Below are 20543 nucleotides of genomic sequence, written 5' to 3' on the forward strand. Positions count from 1 at the left end.
AAACTGGACTAAACTGAAATATACGAATGAAAACAGTACATAAAATAAAGCTAGGTACAAAACAAAACTAAGTAAAAGACAAGAAATAAAACAAGACAAGACAAGACAAGACAAGACAAGACAAGACAAGACAAGACAAGACAAGACAAGACAAGACAAGACAAGAAAAACCACAACCAAGGCAATTTTTTCTCTCGAAGATATTAGTTCTTTGAGCTACCCTGTAAATTCGAATATAAATAAAGTTCATGTATGTGTGTGTGTGTTGCAACAAATTTATAACGAAAGAAAGCGGTCCAGGATGACTAATGCCCAACCAATCCTTCTTTAAACCTGATGTCACCCTCTGGAATACAAAAGATCTTTTTTAGATCACCGTTCGAAACAGCTCAACTATCATTAAAGAAAATTAAAACTACGCCTTTTTCAAGAATACATATTTTTTAATGTATAAACAAATTTTTAGTTCATTTTTTTCAGCAAAATGTGACGTTCAGCTGAGTCAAATTTCACTTGTTCGAGAGTGACCTGCACATATTCCTCGGGCATACGTATATATATTTGCATTAGTAATATCAGCGTGGGTTATACAACTTACAACTGTGCGTACTGATAGATATGATTTGTAGTCAATGGTTAGCTATTAAATACTTTGAACATTGGATTTGATGCCTAATGTAGACAAAAATTACGACTGGAAAACATACCGTATTGAAATGTCGGGCTTTGAAGTTTTCAAAGATGCGATATATCGTTATTACGTATATCCTCTACTGAATAAGGCCTGTTTTTTTCTTTCTTCTTTTAATGGCAAACCATTGCATATATACAAAGTTCCTCTGTGCTGTCTACTTAAATAAACGATATAACAATCTTAGTAACAATTGTGGCGTAGGCTTACTTCTAGATTGGGAACCCTTAGCTCTTTACCTACAGCTGGGCTTCCTGTGCACATATTACAAGTTTAGTTTAGTTTTGTTGCTGCCAGTAGTTTCTTGGTGTTGTATAAACAGCTATAAACAGCTATATATGTGAAAAAATGCCATTTCGTGAAGGCTAAGAAAAGTCGAGTTTGACTTATTCCATGTGAAAACATTCACATATTTGGATGCTTTGTCGAACCTCGTTCTAGGAGTCCGCGCTCCTTTTGGTCTCCGCTAAGTAGCGAAGGGCTATTTTATCGACTTGCCGTTTTATTCGCCAAATATGGCAGTTGTATTCGCCCAAAGCACTTCGTTAGGCCGCGCAAACCAAAAGGAACACGAGATTTGGTAACGAGAACAATACCAGACATTTGATTTTGCGGGTGCACTTATGTAACCTAGTCCGGAGGGATCCCTACGGTACCATGGACTGTGCTCACAATTAGACGCCATTACGGTTTTTTTATACTCAAATGCAGGTTTACCTTCAGGAGCAGAAGACGACCGGGTCTACTCCTCCTGAAAATTTAAAGGTTTATGTCAAACTTTACCTCCTTTTTCCTGACTTGTCAAGCTGAGTAAAAATGTTCCAAATTTCATTAATCCGGCGCCTAAATCAGCTTATTAAGTATTTTATGTACCAGAAAAAGCGCTGAAAATCTTCAAAAGTATAAAGAAAAATCTTCGAAACTCGCAAAACAAAGAAAAGACTCTTTTAAGCAGTGGCAATCATTCTTTTGTTATCAAAAAATCATGTTAAAAGCACATTGGATTTGACGCCGTAAAAAAATAAATCAGATGTCTATCGTGAATAACTCTTATTGGGATACCAGTGTCTGAAGACATTATTTAAATACATTATGAAGGAACAGAGATTCTTCTTCGAATTCATCAGGAGCGTCGTCTTCCAATGTAATCTCAAGCTTCTGAACCACAGCATTCAACATGTTTTGTAGCTGTTCTTGGGCCAGCTGCATTTCCTTTAGTCTCGCCTTGACAGTTTTTACACTCTTCCCAATAACCTCATTCTGTTCCTCTAGTTTTTGGATTGGCGACTGAAATATAAAACGAAAATTAATTGAAGAAGTTGGGAGACTAGAAATGCGATATTTTTGGTTTGCACGTTACGTCATAACCGCCATGTTGGTGGTATAAAGATTCCTCATAAAATGTTCTTAATTATTTCCACCAACATGGCTGACAAGTCTTTGGCTTTTGACTGCCTTGGAAATAGTTACAAACCATCAATCAGCGCCAAGGTAAAGAAAATGTACTATCAGTTTTCTACCTCGTTTGTCCTTATTTTGAGACTGAAGCGAGATGACGTTTTACCCCCGACTCTATACCATAATAGTTTTCAAAATTCTTTCATATTAAAATTTTTGATGCCTTAGAGAATACGGGAACAATAGTTATAATTAAAGAACAAAAGCAGTGTGAAAAGTATTATGGTCTAAAGACGGGGGTAAAACGTCATCTCGCTTAAGGCTTGTTGCATATTACATTGCTTATTCAATTGACTCATTACGGCCCCCTTTTCCGCTTCTTAGAAAATAGGTGGCTCTTAAATCCCATTCCCCCTGCATTTGTTTTGACCCAGAACACCAACCTTTTCGAGTTCAAGGGCTTCTCTCATTTCCTGTGGTGTTAATGGCGGCTGACTCAAAAATCTCAAAAATCCTTTATTTTGGTTCGGGAAAAAACTCTCTTTGCGTTCGAGAAGCCTTTTACGCATCTTACGAGGAAACGCTTTCTCGACATCAAGAGCTAAATCAACCTAGAGAAAATAAATTGGAACATCAGGGCGAGAGGAAGAGGAGGGGTCTTAATAGTGTATAGTAATCAGTCCAGAATATTATCGATATTATTCATACTTTCTTTTCCAAAATGGCGTAACCCGGACAGCTAGTTTAGTAAATTTAAGACCAACATTTTGACTATTTTCTGCATGTCGGACCACGTGACCTGCCGTTCCCTTGAAAGGAAGTCCTTCATTTGTTAACGCTTGAGGATCAACGTTAAGAAAAATCTCAAGACTTGTTGAGTGTTTTGCCTTCACTTATTCTTTCCGAGCAAAACCACAATGTAGGGCTTAAAATGACCACCCGCAAAATATTGGTGATAATCGATAACAATTCCTCTAGCAAAAACAAATATTTCTTTAAATAGCGTAACGTACTATTATTACCAGAATTCTTTGCACCCTCATTAGCACCAACTGAATTGGAAAGCAAATTCGCGAAGCATCATGGTAACTGCATATTGTTGTATAGTATTTGACAACTGTTCATGGAGTAAAGCTTTGCCAGTCCTTACCAACATTGCTTGACGTTTAAGTGTAGCCTGGTCCTGTACGCCTTTGATGTCGTCTACGGCCAAACCAATCTATTATATATATTTAATAAAGGTACTTTGATGAATACAGTTTAATAAGAAAACTAGTTGTAAAAGACAATAGAGAGTTTTAGATTTACGTTCACGGCAAACGTGAAACGTCAGTTGACCAGTAAAAAATTCTTTCAAATTACTGAAAAAGAATCGCAAAAAAGTCCTAGTAGAAAAACAAATTATTTTTCAGAAGTATTTGAGCTTGGTGAGAAGGTTTGTAAAAGGTAAAGTAAAATACAGGAAAACTTTGAAAACGCGGTCACGTTTGCCGTTTGCGGGGAGAAAAAAAATTCAATCTAAAACTCTCTAATGTTTCGATGTCATCCCGAGATGACCGCGAAACGTTGTCTTTTACAACTAGTTTTCTTATTAAACTATTATATATAATGTTGAAAATATTTTAGCATAGGTATTTCACGAGTTTTGGAATATAAATAAATCACTACTAATAAATAAATAATGCTCGACTTGACGACTAACGCCAAGCAATCTCGTCTCTAGAGCCTGCGTTCACCGTGGTCAGCAGTGATCAAAAACTAAGTGCTGACCAAGATTAACGCAGACATTGAAAAAGAGAATAACTTTACATCATTTATCATTCACGGCTAATAAAAAAGCTACGCTCTGAAAAGGTTTACGTTTTTTAAAGTGTGACATTTACACACATTTTTTCACTGGCTCATAAAGAGAAAAATAAAGAATTTTTTTCTACAACATGAATAATTTTACGCATGCGCATTGTACTTACCAGCAGGTTCATCAGAATAAGAGTCATAACAATGAGGAAGATGACAAATAAAGCCCAGCTCAATGTAGGCACACCAGGCCCAAAGAGATCGTCGAATTCAAATTCACCAATCATCATGACTCCTGTCTTGACCAAAGACCGACCGACACCCTGAAATGAGTCCTAGAAAAAAAATGTTCAGTTACATTGAGATTTCTGAAAATGACGCTTTGCCTTGTGTGTGTGTGTTTTTTTTAAAGTAACTATTAAAAATCGTTTCCATTTAAAAAAATAAGAATGTCAAAATCATCTAGTCTTTTCAAATCATTTGTACTAATTTAATTTGTTCAAAAGTAGAAGACGCCGACTAACCATTTGGTACTGAATGATATACCCACTATATAGTGGTGGAAATGGGAAATGCTAATCAAATTACAAGGTCGAATCCTCATTTCTGATTGGTTGACCTTGAGTTCGTTCTGAGCATTTCCTTACGTTAAACATGTTAATCTTCTTTAGACACTTACAGTGTTAGAAAACAGCATGAAGAACGAAAGAGCAAAGGCGACGATGAACAGGAAAAAAATCAAGGAGAATTTGGTGAATGTGTAAAAGATGTCAGTGAACATGACAATGTAGATGCCAAGTTTGGGGAACTTCCTGATGAACAGAAGAAGGCTCGTCCAAGAACTGAAGACGGACACAGCTCCAACGCTTTGATGCCACTCACTGCACCTGAAACGACGAAAAACTAAAATATATAATCTTTTAAAAACATCTGAAGATTTTTAAAATGTACTGCCTCATTGCAATAGACCTCTATAGTACACTACGTAGGCTACTCCAAGGAAAATTCTGGTGTACTGATTACAAGGGACTAGGGTGTAATCTATTCTCCGCCGTAGGGCATGCGATTCTTGCTTTGATCACTAAAAACACGTCAAGAGCGAGCGCGCGCAAGTTGATGACGCACGGAAGAAGGGTAAGGTAAGGGTAAGGTAAAGGTACTGCATCTGGTAACTAAAAATAGCCAAATCGGGAATATACATGGCGCGCGCGTTATTAAGAAGTTTCCCTCCCTTATTTATGCTCTCTTGATAAGAAACAATCCAAATCCCAAACGAAAAGCAAAGGAATTTTATTGTTCTTTCATCTAACCACAAGCAGCCCAAGATGGTATCATTGGCGAGCGCAGGTAATGGTGCAAAACCTCTATAGCGATTCCTGTGGTATGGCGATGTAAAGCCTGAGGGTAATCCAGTCTGCTAGTACGACGCCTGCTCCGTAGTTAGACCAGTCTCTCTTACAAACGGGAATCACGGGAATCCTGTGGTGTGGTGATGTACAGTATACGCAGGAACCCCACCCTGACATTTTCATTATATAAACTTATTACTTCGTGCATGCTTATGCCTGCTTACTTTGAAAGTCCAAAGGAATCTGAGCCTTTGAATTCAGTTGCAACGTATACAATAGACGAAACGTATGTACACCATTCCAAGAGATTCTCCCAGGCTAGATAATGTTGGAGTTGATAAAACATCTGGAACAACTACAAATACAGAAAAACCGTAAACAACGTTTAGTATAAACAAACTTTCGGACTGTTGCAAATCGTGATATTTGATTGAAGTCTTTCAAGGATTCCAGACAATTTTTGGTGTGAAAAATGCAATCTGTTTCTGTACAGTAGTGTGTAGTCTCCTTTGCAGTCTTTCTTCGCGTCGGTCCGAAACTGAGGAAAGCGTGTCGGACCGATGTGTGTGGTGTGGTGAGATATAGAAAGTTGTGTTGTGGTATGCTGTGGTCTGGTGTGATATGGTACGATGTATGTGTGGTCTGGTGTGATATGGTGTTTTTGATGTGGTATTCCGTGATATGGTATGATATAGTGAGGAGAGTGTGTTGTAGTGTAATGTTGTGGTGTGGTGTGGTAATGAGTTGTAATAGAAATATGAAGTTAAGATTTCGAGTTGATAAAAATGATAGCAACGATGATAAGATATGATTAATGAAAACTATTGTGGAATATATATTTTAGTAGTTTGGAATGTGTGTTGAAATATAGTATGTGTAGTATAAATAAATGGATAAATAAACAAACAAAGAAACAAAGAAACAAATAAATAAATAAATAAATAGATAAATAAATAAATAAATAAGTAAATAAATAATTAAGTAAGTAAGTAAGTAAATGAAAAAATAAATAAGTAAAGAAAGAAAGAAAGAAAGAAAGAAAGAAAGAAAGAAAGAAAGAAAGAAAGAAAGAAAGAAAGAAAGAAAGAAAGAAAGAAACAAACAAACAAACAAAGAAAGAATTAAGTGATATGTTAAGATATGTCGTGAGTTGGGTGTCGTGTGGTTGGACATGGTGAATTGGGTGTGTGTATATTGTGTTATGCTGGTGGGGTATATTTGAGGTAGTATGGAATGTGTGGTGTGGTATGGTGTGTCGTGTGGTGTGGCGTGTTGGTTGTGATATGGAATGGTATGATGTGGTAAGGTGGGTGTTGTATGGTGTGACATGGTGACGTGAGTGGGTGTATATTGTGCTATGCTGGTGGGATATATTTAAGGTAGTATGGAATGTGTGGTGTGATATGGTGTGTCGTGTGGTGTGGCGTGTTGGTTGTGATATGGAATGGTGTGATGTGGTAAGGTGGGTGTTGTATGGTCTGACATGGTGACGTTTGTGTGTGTATATTGTGCTATGCGGGTGGGATATATTTGAGGTAGTATGGAATGTGTGGTGTGATATGGTGTGTCCTGTGGTGTGTTAAGATGTGATATGGTAAGGAGTTGGTACTAGATTTTTACCTCCATTAGTATATGCCAACTTGCAAGAACCACGATGACTACGGATCCAACTTCGACAAAAAAAATGTAGGTTTTTGTTTTAATGTTGACCGCTGGACACGTCTTTCCTATGGTGTCATTACCAACTGTCTTGGCTGGATTTTCAGTCGTTATAACCGAGTAACCAGTAAGAAAGAACAAGAACGCAACATAAATTAACAACTTAAGGTAGTAAACAAAGCGACCGTATTTACGCCATTTGTTATGCAAGAGAAACGAAACCAAGGGGTGGCTGGCCAGTGTTTCACGTTTTCTTTTGATCTGGAAACAACAAGACAAAATATTTAGAAATCAATTACTGAGTTATCTTTCTGACCATCAATCTTGACCGACCACCTCTTAAGACTGAACATCTCCTGACTGACTACCTCTCCTGACTGACCACTTCTCTAAACCGACCACCTCACCTGACTGGCCATCTCTCTGCTCTCTTGACTGGCCACCTCTCTTCTCTCTTGACTTATCACCTCTCTATCTTGACCGACAATCTCCTGACTGACTACCTCTCCTGACTGACCACTTCTCTAAACCGACCACCTCACCTGACTGGCCATCTCTCTGCTCTCTTGACTGGCCACTTCTCTTCTCTCTTGACTTACCACCTCTGTTGACTGACCACCTATCTTGACCGACCATCTCCTGACTGACTACTTCTACAGACTGACCACCTGTCTTTACTAACCACCTTTTATCACTGACAACCTGTTGGACAATGACCACCTTTCCTAATAGGTTATTTACTGAAAACCAAATCAGCACACTCACTTACTTGTGTAAACAATATTGAGATGAGAACCATACTGACTTACCATAATCATGAGGGGATGGCTGCTTTTCTTTTCTAGTTGTTTAGTTGCCTCTTCTTTCATCGTTTCATCATCGATCATTTGGAAGCCAAACTCGGACTTCTCTAGTTGAACACTAGCTAAACTGCTCGTATCAGATCCCATGCTACTGCCGCCAGTGGTCGCGAACCAATCAGCGTACACATCCTCTAGGAATTCGTAATTCAAATCAACTTGATAGTCATGGTGATAGACTGGTAGGCCGTTGTCTGTTACACACTGGTTAAGGACAATCTCTGCAACATCTGGTTGTAAGAAAAATATGAAGTTAATATCTTGTGTTGATAGATAATGATTATTATTTCAATAGAATGATTAATGATAACGAGTAACGTCGCATCCGCTAAGAAGAGCTGTCGAGAATGGCCAAAAAAAACCCAATAATTTTCATAGTCGCCTCAATTCTATTGTTTTGTTTCTAAAGTTTCTCTTTCTATTGTATTCATCCAATAGACGATTTGCACTAACTGGTCACGTGACCCTGCCTCCCTAAAAACGAGCAGTTGTGTGAAAACGAACTTTAAAAAATGAAAAGAGAAGCGCAATAAAAGTAAGATGGCGAAGTGTCAGCTCGTGATGTTGACTATAGGATAAATGGCATTAAATATGACATGGAGTATTTATAAGGATTTGTATGGGAAAATGTGCTGGATGGCAAAGCTTTCCTGTTTCGCTTGTCATAAGCTAAAACTCCGCCACCCTACTAATATCGAGGTGCTCTTTTAATTTCTGTTCTTCATTTTAGCGCAGCTGCTCGTTTTGAGGTAAGTAGGGTCACGTGACCTGTTAGTTTAAGCCGTCTATTGGGTTCAGTGGATCTTCTTAGAGCTGCGGCATAACCATGGCAGATATGGGGGCGATGAAATTGATAATGGTGATGATAATGGTGATGATAAATTCCAAATGGATTCTATAGAATAAGAGCTGCTTTCCACAAATCTCCATTGATGATAATGATAGTGATGCTACTACTGCCGGTAATGATTGCTACTGCTGGCGATGATGATGATAGTATACTGTTGATGCTGATGATACTGATGCTGATGATGTTGATGCTGATGATGTTGATGCTGATGATGTTGATGCTGATGATGCTGCTGCCTGATGATGATGGTGATGATGATCACGATAATGATGATGATGGTGATACATAGAAGATGAAGCTGTTTAACAAAGAGTAAAAACTTAATAACAATGCAGCCTCACCAGGTAACTTCAAAATCAGTTTTCTCATAGGAGTAGTAACTTTTCCTTGTTCTAGAGTCTTGTTCCTCATGGCTTCCAACCAGTTTTTGGCTTTAACAATAGCAGCTGCCACTTCCCTGGAATCGAGTGCAAACACATCAACACTGGAAACACGGAGAGGGGAGGGGCTTGAGGTCTATAGCCTCAAAAAAATGTTGCTACTATAACAAACCCTACATTCGCAAGTCTAAGCCCCCTCGACTTTTAGTCATATATTAGTTTATTATTATTTTTTATTATAAGATATTAATTTCGAGGGTCGTCCGAGATCCTTCTATTAGACTGAATCAATCCTTGAGTACTAGTTTGGCTAGTGGCATGCATGAGTTGAAGAGCCATTTATACGAGCGTGTCTAACTTAAAATACAGAAATACTGCAACTTTAGCACGATATAGAATCTCAACTATTCACGCAAAACATACAGGGCAACAATGTTGCGTGACAGGATGTAAGATTTTGCAAGATAACAAGAAGCATCGACAAATGTAACCGGTAGTAATGTGTTATTTAAAGTATGAATAAGAAATATCCACTCACTTGTGTCCATGATCGATGGCCATGTCCAGGCAGTTTCTTCCTGTGTGATCAGTCATTGCGATGTCCGCGTTGCGTGACAAGAGTAGCACCACCATCTCCATGTGACCTGCACGGGCAGCCAAATGGAGAGGAGTAGTCTGTTGAAGCGTTAAGAAGAAAGTTTTAAGCTTGGTCTCCATAAAATCAATCAACTCTATTACATTACAAATCCCTTGTGATCGTCTCGATAAACCCGAGCTCTATCCGAAGGATCCGGGACAAAGTGCCAAATACATTTATGTGTTGGACTACACAAAAGGTTTCTGATTGGAATTGCTGGGTTTCAATCAGCCAATAAAAGTCTTTGAATCTCATTATCTGCTCCAAATGATGGTCAAACACTGACCACCATGTGCTGTCAGCCAGAAAGAATTGTATTGAAAATTTGTGATTCAACTGAAAAACATTCCGCATGAGACAGGAAATGACGTCAGGTGAAACCCAACAATTTTAAAAAGAACATGTGTTATACCCTGGTTTTGTCTTTAGGGTCGACAGGAGAATCGTAATCCAAGAGAATCGCTGCTGTTTTTACATGTCCTTTGTCTGCAGCACAATCCAAGGGCGTCCAGAGATATGAATTTCTGAGGAGAGATGGAATTCAATGTGATCAAATGGTTTTTTAAGAGAGTCAGCAGTTTGATAAAGGTACTTTTAGGAATACAATTTAATAAGAATACTAGTTGTAAAATACAACGTTCGAGATGACAGCGAAACGTTGTCTTTCACAACTAGTATTCTTATTAAAAAGTCAGCAGTTTCTCTCTTTAATGACAAATATAGTGCAGCGTCATTGGCAAGTAACTACAATACATCTGTTTCGCATTCGATGCATACCGCTAGTTTTTAAAGACCACAGACTCATTTACACAGGCTTAGCCTCGCTTAGAATGACTGACTCGGTGTGAATGACGACTGACTTAAGTATTTACTGAATGAGAAAAGGGACTATTATTGCCAAAAGTCTTTACACATTGACGTTTTTTTATACAAAGATTTTTCATACAAAGATGCAGCATTGAATCATGAGAACACGACCCCCCCCCCCCCCCCTCGTCTCTTTTGAAACGTTTTGGAGTGCTAGGGGGGTAGGGGACAGGACAACCTAACCACACCTCAACATTGATTTGGGGGGGGGGGGGTTTAGTAATGTTAAAGTGGATTTTTGGGACGGGAATAATTATTGTTAAATATCCTCAGTGAGTTAACACATTTTGGCAGAGATTGTAGTTTCAGTTTTCCTCTCAAGCAGTTTATCAAGTGGGTCAGCGGTTTATCCATTTAATTAGTTGATTGACATATTAAGTATGACGTTAATTGCAATTTTCTAATTTGATTTTTCCTCTTTCGCAGTTGATCAAGCGTATCAGCTGCGGTTTATCCATTTCATTATTTGATTGAAAAAAAGTTTGACTTTTCTATAATTTTACCTGGCGTCGACAGGAGATCCATTCTCTAGAAGTTCACGAACACACTTCCAGTGTCCTTCCATGGCAGCCAAATGTAGTGGGGTGTTGGACGACTCGTCCTCATCGTTGATGATAGACGAATCTCTCTTTAGCAAAGCAATGACCGTCCTGGAAGCATAGGAATCAAGTTACGACAGGTAAATAGGTAAACGTACGACTAGAGCTACAATTCTTTCGCGTGAGAGGTTTTTTCAACGGCTTAAATTCATTTGATTAACGCTCATAGTTAGTGAGTCAGTCAGACCGACAGTCATCTAGACAGACTGACAGTCAGACCGACCGACCGTCATACCCTAGACAGACCGACAGTTAGATAGACAGACCAACAGTCAGACAGACAGTAAGTCCTTATCAAGTAGATAAGTCAATGCTGTTATCAATAAAATCAATTCACTAGATAAGATTTATCCGTCGGATAGCGGTAACCAGCAATCGTACAACCGGCGCAGGCCGACATTCAAGATTTATCAGACTGTCATGTCACAACAACATACCTTGTCCTGCCATATTTAGCTGCAAGATGTAACGGTGTGTACTCCTCCTCGTTAATTGGATCAATCTTTGCTCCATTATTCAGTAACAACTATTCGAAGAAGAAAAAAAGAGAAAGGAATGAGTACTAAGAAAATTGATTCATGCTGTAACTTCGAGGCTCCGTTCTCTCTTCAAGAAATTCTTCGAGAATTTTCGGATTGCATTTTGCGTCTCAAAATACCGTATTTAGCGTTGTGAACAAAGTAACCAAGAACCATGCAATTCATTTGAACCACACCAGTGGCGGATCTAGGGGTGGGTTTTGGAGGTTGCAACCCCCCATATGAGAGCCATCGTGATTTATTATTATCATCATCATCATCATCATCATCATTATTATTATTATTCATGACAACACCAACAGCATCGCGAGTTTTATTAAAACAGGAGTGTGGGACTATACGCCGTGTGTGGGACCTGAAACAACCATGCTCGCCTGCAGCAAATAATCATTATCATAAGACCTACTTCCGTTTGGGAACCCTGTGCTACTTTCCCGCCAAACAAGTACCTCAATCAATGCTACAACCCCCACTTTGAAAAAATCCTGGATCCGCCCCTGCACACCTCTCTGTAACCAATTGTGACATAACATTTTCGATAACGAAAATTAGCATATACCAACTTGTGTACTTCCTAAGAACGCGCGCTCATTGGTTAATTGCAGGTGAATATTGTACGATATTCACCTCTGAATCTCGGAATATTGAGTCGGCAACAAAACGGCATCTGCCGGCAATCGTTTTGCTACAATTTCCGATGAGGAAATTGAAAAAAATGAAAGTAAATGCCATTACTATCAATACTAAAAAGGCAACGAAGTATGGCCTAAAAGTTTTGCTAAAAGTTTTGTTTTTATTGAATTATTATATATAAAAATAAGTTACTCTGTACACAAGTTGGTATATGCTAAAACAATTATTCGCCTCAGGTTCAGTGAATATGGACAATATTTACCTCGCCGCTCGAAGACTCGCGTCTCGGTAAATATTTCCCGATATTCACTTCGCCTTCGGCGAATAATTGCTAACTATAAAAAATTACTACTTTGAAGTTGGTACTCGGGCTTTGTTTGGGAGAGATCATTAGAAAAAAGGCTGTTACGTTTTAAATTTGGATGGCTTATTTTTTGTTGGGCTTCAAGTTAGGGTAGGGGGACTTATTTTTGGAGGCTTACGGTAATCAAGCATATCAGTATAATAACTAGATAGTCTACCTCTGCGACTACGACAAAACCTTTCTGTGCAGCAACATGCAGTGGTGTGTTTCCATAGATATCACTCTCGTTGATGAGACTATTTGATGTTGACTGATTCAGTAATTCCTGTAGGTAAACCAGATGTAGAATATTATAAAATAACTGTTAGAAATGTCGCGTTCTGATTGGTTGAGAGCGCGTGCTTTATGAATCGCACGCACGCGCAAGCGTTTTTCTCTAGTGCAAGTTACGACAAAATGTCACGTTGTCACGCAATACTGACTCTTACCTTTAACGTTTCTACACAATTCTCCTCAGCAGCCATAAATATCGCAGTTTTGTTGTGAATGTTTTTCGCATTCAGATTGGCTCCTCGTTTCAGGAGCCCAGTCACAACCAATGTATGTCCTTCACAAGCAGCTGACAGTAAAGGAGTAAAGTTGTTCTTGTCACAACTCTCGATATTTGCACCTCTGTTGGAATAAAGTAAAAGTTAGTTGGGAAATTAAAGTTGTTCTTGTCACAACTCTCGATATTTAAACCTCTGTTAAAATAAAGTAAAAGTTAGTTAGGAAATGAGTTAAAATCAAACAATCAAACTTAGTTGCGATGATGCATCACGTCGGTCGTGTCCAATCTAGGTTAAAGGATAGTTAACTATAATGAAAGCAGAGAGATCATAAGGGAATTCAAGAGAAAACCTTAAAGCAAACAAGGAGATAATAAAGAAAGATGTCCAAACTATTGAAAATTAATGAAAGATGTAACGAAAAATGCATTTATATCTCTCGCTAAAAGGTGGCTTTTGGCTGTAAAAAATAAGCTGAGGACCAAGTTTCGATTTATGAAGCGAGGTGGATATTAGCTATTCCAAGATTGCGGAAAAATTCTGGGTCAAGTTTTCATTTCAGTGCATTGTGATGCTGTTTTAGGGAACGAAACATGCGCCACCTTGGGAATATGTCCTCTAAAACAGTCCCACAACGCCCTGAAATGCCAACATAAACCATTTTCTTAAACCTTACAAAGGCTAATATTCTTCGTTTGCAATAGACGTCATAGCCGCCATGTTGAAAGAATTTGACAAAAGATTTTTCAGTGAATTCTTTTGTTATATCTTCCAACATGGCGGACACCCCTTTTGTTATTGTGCTTTCTTGGGATTGATTACAAACCAAGAATAGTGACTGATGCTGCCGTTTAGACGGTACCAGACGAATTTTAAAACGGTGGTCAAATAAGTTGTAAGTTTAAGGGTTCCGTTCACACGGGACTGAGCTATCCGAACAAAAATTCGTTGCATAGCCGTGCACATTTGGAACAGTTAAAGGGACGTTAAAACGATATGTACAGGTCAAATTTTTGATCGGTTTAAAATTCGCCCAGTACCGTGTAAACGCAGCCTAGATCTCTTCTTCTTGTACTTACTTATCAATCAAAAAATGAACGAACGAATGCCTGTTAAAGGCAGCTGCTCGATGTAATGGTGTTTCGTGATTAGCATTTCTGGCTTCAATGTTTGCTCCATGCTGAATTAGAAGCTTTGCAATATGGATCTCACCACTAATAGCAGCCAAATGAAGAGGTTGTGTGTTGTTATTACGCACGTCTCGTACATTAGCTCCTTTGTTAATGAGTAGTTCTACTATGTCCAAGAAGCTACCGTCTGTTGCCACATGCAAGGCACACTCCTTCTCAGAGTTCCTATCCGCCAACATGGCGCTTACATATTCTTCCCCGTGCTGTTTTTCTCCCATCGCCAGAAGAAGTTGAACAACATTTAAGTGTCCTTCAGAGCAGGCGAAGTGGAGGGGCGTGGAATTCTCGTAATCTTTGGCTCTGATGTCGGCTCCATTGTCTATGAGAGCTTTGACGATTAATTCGGCTCCAACGGTGGCCGCTGCATGCAGAGGGGTACCACTGCTACTGTCGCGTTCCTGGGTGATACCAAACGCGATTATAAAGAAGAAAAAGAAGAAAATGGACGACTTGCATTGAAGGTCAAGTGACCCTATCTCCTTAAAACAAGCAGTTGTGACCATTTCTCCCAATGTTAACATAATAACCTGAAACTACGCCCTCTTACTAATGTCGAGGTGCTCTTTTCATTTCAATGTCCATTTTGGCTGAACTGCTTGTTTAAGGAAGGTTGGGTCATGTGATGACCTGCTAGTGCATGTTGTCCATAGAGAGAAAGAAGCAGGATGGAAGGAAAGAAAAAAAGGAACAAACAAGAAGGAAAGAAAGAAGAAACAATGAAGGAAGGAATGACTAAAGAAGGAAAGAAGGGAGAAAGAAACAACAGAACAAAAAACGAAAGAAAGAAAAAACAGAGGAAAGATAGAGGGAGACAAAAAGAGAGAATGGAAGAAAGAAAGGAAGGAAGGAAGGAAGGTAGGAAGGAAGAAAATAAGATGTAAATTCCTACAGTGTAGGTACTCAACCCCATCACAGTGCTTAAATAAACATGTAATGGTTTTGTATCATGCAATACACTAAAAACAATAATGGCTGCCACTTCATTATTATAATTACGAATTACATTAAAATTATAGATAAGAATGATATCAACTAAGTTAAAAAGTTTGCTTGCATGCTCTTTATGATAGCGGTGTTAATTTTTAAGGATGTAGTTTTTATTTCTGCTAATCAATGGCTGCCATTATTGCATTCAGTCTATAGTTTTATGCTTATATTGTTCATGTACTTACATCGACTCCTACACCACTGTGTTGCAATAGCTTTTTTGCACCTGCAACATTATTCTTGTTGGCTGCATAATGCAGTGGTGTTTGCCCATAACTATCTCTATTGTTAATATCACAATCGAGAGACAGTAGATAGTCTATTATGGACTCTCCATCATCACCTGATAGACTTATCGCATCCTCTGAAAAGGCACGCGTGGGTCTTAGTTCATTTTCAGATAGAAGGTTATCTACGTTATCTTCTACGCTTGCACTAATGGCTGATTGGTGTCTTGCTTTGGACGTGACAGAGTGGAACCTGGCTGCATAATGCAATGGTATTGCACCATCTAGACCCTCTATGTTGATATCTAAAGTAGACACAAAATAAGAGGGCTTGTCAACAAAATTCATGAAGAAAAAAGTGTCAATCAAAGTTTACACAAGGTGGTTATGGTTGTCATGGTGATAGCAGTGATAATGATGATGATGTTTATGATAATGATGATAGCATGTAGTAGTGATTAAGATTATGGTGGTGGTTGTAATAATGATGGTGGAGGTAGCAATGACAATAATAGTATGTGGAATGATGATAATGATGTGACAGAGTGGAACATAGCTGGCAAGGGTTTCACATGGTGAACCAATAAAACAAACAGATACCCAAATGATTGACCATCCTAGTATGTCTTCCAAACATATGTTATGCATTTGAGAAAAATATGTACTATACTTAACTTACCAGCACCATTATCTACAAGCAATTTGACAATATTCAGATGGCCATATCTGACGGCATAATGAAGTGGAGAAATTCTATCATCATCTAACTTGTTTATGGCATTATAACGACAAGCTGATGATGCACGACCAAGTTTAAATATTTGATGGTTGATAACATCTACTCTCCCATCACGAGCAGCCTGGATGAAAAAATAATATATTTATTATTAATTTCATCATTAATGTTTAGGACTTGAGTGATTTTTTCTGGATATATATTAAGGAATATAAAATGTTCACATATCTCGATCTGTACTGTGATATAAACATGTTGGGAGCTGTAAAGCATGATCAACAAAAGCAAGCTTAGGAGCTACAGCTCCCAAAGTGTTTACATCACAGTACAGAGACATAAGCAGCCAGTTTATATTGTTTTTATAAAATATTTTTGAATGATTTTGCATGAACATGTCTCTGTCCTCTGATATAAACATGGTAGCCAGTCAATTAGTGCATGCTTGATATCTCAAATAATTTATAATTAAGGAATATGAATTAAAAGTGTGTGCATGCATATCTATGGACGGTCATATGAACATATGCTGGGAGCTGTAAAGCAAGAGAGATTAGTTAAGCAGGCTATTATAGGAACACAAGGTATAGCCAAGTGTTTTTCTTGATTTTCGAGTGCTCTACAGCTCTCAGAGTGTTTATACAACAGCACAGAGGCATACTGTAAGCTGGCATTTTATCTTGCTTTTATAAAATATTTTGAGCAATTTTGCACAAGTGTGTCTCTGTACGTTGTCTGATATAAACAGGGTTGCCAGCCAAGCAGCATGTGTGTTATATCTTACATATAAATATTTTTTATAATAATAATTACTAATAAACAAGGCAGTATACCAATAATGAAACTATTGATTTCTTAATCTATTAGCATTAATATTACATAATAATTATTAAACTATGTTTAGGAACTGTATAGGTCAAAACATTAATGACAAAATTAAATATTCAAAACCAAGTAACAAAATTCATTGAAAAGGCTGGGAGTCATGATCTATATTATTTGTCAATGTAGTGTGGATCCATGAGGCATAGCCGATTATTGTCAATAAGAGGACAGACACATGAAAAACTAATGTCAATTTGTTTTTTTACAATAATAAACAGGATAAAAACTTTTTTTTAGTGATTAACAACCAAAGTAAAGATAGCATGATCATTAATGGATGTCAGCTTTTAATTTCCAGCTGTGTGTACTGTTATTGATGATAAAAAATAATCAATAAGCGCACAATAAATTTGTAAGTTATGGTTAAAATATATATAATTTCATTGACAGTTTTAGTGAAAGTATTTTCATTTATTAGAAAACTCATTAATAATTCATGAAGAAAACACAATAGAAATCATGACCATGAAGGTGATTTTATATCTGATAAAGATTCGTCTTCATTTGCATAAACTTTAACTTGGATTTTCTCTATCAAACTTGGTTCATTTCGTAAAAAAATCGGTACACAATGAGAACAAACATCATAAGTTTTCTAAGCCGTTCAATAATCTCGCAGATCTTGTTTTATCGGGTCTAAAACCACCCGGCTGCGCCTCGTGTTTTATACCCGATAAAACACTCCTGCTCGTTTATTAAACATTACTTAGTAGCTGGGGTAAATTTCAAAGTAGTGATCCATCTTAATTCTCCAATTTCAAATTTAATTTTGAATCTTAATCAAAGTAACTTTTCATAAACAATCAAAAATGAAGAAATTGTAAATAAAGATCACTTCAGATTAGATAAATTATATATATATATATATATATATATAACATTTTTCAATATGGAAAGATGGTACATTAGGGGGACATGACACTAGAATTTAGCGGGTGTCTTTAAAATTTTAAAAAGTACAGAAATTTAAACAGATATCATATACACACTCAATTGAAGAATCGTTGTCGGGTTCAGAAACATAGAACATAAAAGCTGAGACAGAAATGGCACACGGGAAATGACATAATTATATCATAATTTTTTCATTTGCGCCATCCATGCAGTTGGTTTAGAATGCCAAACGCATATTAAAAACAGTGGATAATGCCACGGGTCTCAGGTAACAGCATGCATCTAATTAACGTACTTCCTATGTGCCATTTCGGTCTCAGCCTCTGTGTTCTATGTTTCTGAACCCGACAATGATTCTTCAGTTGAGTGTATAAATGATAGGTATGATTCATGCATGACAAACTCTTGTGAATGAATATGTATGTATGTACACCCACACAATGAAGAATGCAGTGTTCTCGTTTATATATGGACCAATGCCTTTTCTACGTCATATACATTTTTGGAATTCAGTGAAAAACAGTTTTGCTCGTTGATACAGGTTTGAAATCCACTATTAGTATTATCTAATGTAGTTAACATTAATGGCACATCTAAGTCTTTTAATTAAAAAAAGCTAAGAATAATTTTCTGAGAGAGGGATATAAGTCATACTATCTTTAGAAATAAAAAGATATAACTAGCTAAAAACTAGTGTGAGCTATCTTTAGAAATGTTTCGAAAGTGTCTATCAGGAGATCATTTTTGAGAAATTTCATCAAATTCAACATGAAACAACGAAGATAGCATTCAACGTAAATGTAAAACTTTATAGTAAAATAGATGAAGCTATAATATAAACTCATAAGTAAACACGCTTGTACACGTAATAAAGTGTTGAAAATAAAATGAATTACAGTACTTTACTAGCAAAGTTTATAGTTCGGTTGTACTTTCGTATTATCATACCGAAAGGTATGTTAACTCTTTAATATTAGCTTTGTCGGAGAAAATCGTAAGTTCTGTATCAAGATCTCGAATATTACTGTCTTGAGAATCGAATGAAACTCGATTAATTAAGTTGCAATTCGATCTCGTAGTACAGTTTACCAAACAAAAAAGTAGAATCTTTGGTTTTATCGATACAAATGCTTTCTAAAAGACTACGAACTTCATTTTTAGTCTTTCAAAAGACTACAATTGTAGCAATGATCCAAGTACAGAAAGAATCAGATTTAGGCTCCCTTCATGTTCAATACCTGATGAAGAGAGATGTGTGAAAATTCACTTGTATCTGTAGCTCCTTTAGGAAGAACAACATCTACTTTTTCTGGTTTGACTGGTTGAACTGGCTCAACTTGGGCCATTTCTGGGTCACTGTCAGTTGGGATAAAGTTTACCAGCTCTATGGACATGATGTAGATAGCTTGGGCCTGCTAGGTAACACCAGCAAAGCTTAAAATATACAGGTTGGAGTGAAAGCGTATGAAGTTATAAATATTGATCGATGATCGCTATAGCAGCGAGACGGACGAGGACTGGAAAAATAATGTATTCAGTCACTCATCAGTCACGCAACGCATCAGAAGCCAATGATTCTTTATCTTGCTGCATTTGCTATTACTAATACAAAAATTGATATATACTAAAAATATTTGGTAAAATTAATACAATAAAAAAATTAGGACAGCCTTTGAGAATAATCATATAAATACTGGTAGGTTCAGTCTAGGGCATTAGTTGGGCTTCCTGTGGTATATCGTTAAATTAAAGAGACCGACTGGAGTCAAAAAGTCTCTCACGGTGTTTTACATTTGCTCATGCGCACTACATTCATAGCTTAAAAACCGGTTTCAAACTGGTTTTGTTCGTCCGCGAAGAATGGCTTACCTTTCAGAATATGATTCCTTCGTCTCTTCCCCTTGTATCTGATCAGCTTTCCATCAAGCTGGAAGATAAAGGTAAGTCTAACTAACATAATAACACAACCCTCAAAATTTCGACAAAATTAAGAGGAATTTTTTTTCAATAATGAGCAATGATGGCAAAAAGCGCCAAAAACTAGACTTTCGTATGAGTTCTGATCCCAATTTTCGTTTTGGGTTAACGCTCAAAGCCTTTTTTAAACAGTTACAAACTGATGTACTATGATAAAATGCCTGTTTGAAGCAGTATTTTCAATTGTACAAAGATGTTTTGTTGCATATGTGCATTTGTTGCATTTGGGAAATATGCAAATGAAGGCTTAAACCTCATTTTTGATTCAAATTTTTGCCTTGGGTTAACACTTTGATTCCACTTTCATCGGTCATCTCCACTTCCAAACAACTAAACTTTCGGAATAACAATATTTTTAGTCTTGTACGACAGCCTTTCTTCAAGAAAACAGTTTTTCTTCAAGAAAACAGTTTTTCTTCAAGAAAACAGTTTTTCTTCAAGAAAACAGTTTTTGGCGCTCACTGCTTGGATACGAAAACAATTCTCTCTTAATTTTCTCATCGACAAATTCAGACTGAAAGAGGAAAAGTGAAAGCGAA

The 20543-nt window shown here is 37.3% G+C and overlaps 1 protein-coding gene across 1 annotated transcript; it reads right to left on the bottom strand.

Moving 5' to 3' along the window:
- Positions 1 to 422: 422 nt before the first annotated feature.
- On the bottom strand, positions 423 to 19507 carry LOC148906778 (uncharacterized). Its single transcript, XM_089037568.1, has 19 exons — positions 19266 to 19507; positions 16195 to 16375; positions 15474 to 15820; positions 14191 to 14699; positions 13052 to 13235; positions 12781 to 12888; positions 11525 to 11613; positions 10992 to 11138; positions 10034 to 10145; positions 9523 to 9659; positions 8946 to 9061; positions 7704 to 7984; positions 6856 to 7155; positions 5460 to 5590; positions 4566 to 4773; positions 4060 to 4221; positions 3240 to 3308; positions 2533 to 2700; positions 423 to 1978 (listed from the first exon to the last, which is right to left on the bottom strand). Exons 1-19 carry the CDS (start codon positions 19419 to 19421, stop codon positions 1769 to 1771), a joined length of 3615 nt encoding a protein of 1204 aa, XP_088893694.1. The 5' UTR covers positions 19422 to 19507; the 3' UTR covers positions 423 to 1768.
- Between the last annotated feature and the right edge of the window lie 1036 nt (positions 19508 to 20543).

The sequence above is a fragment of the Actinia tenebrosa genome, unplaced genomic scaffold (assembly GCF_029948245.1).
Source record: "Actinia tenebrosa isolate PJP-AT-01 unplaced genomic scaffold, QUT_ActTen_1.0 PGA_scaffold5__44_contigs__length_20552954, whole genome shotgun sequence".
Lineage (NCBI taxonomy): Eukaryota > Metazoa > Cnidaria > Anthozoa > Actiniaria > Actiniidae > Actinia > Actinia tenebrosa.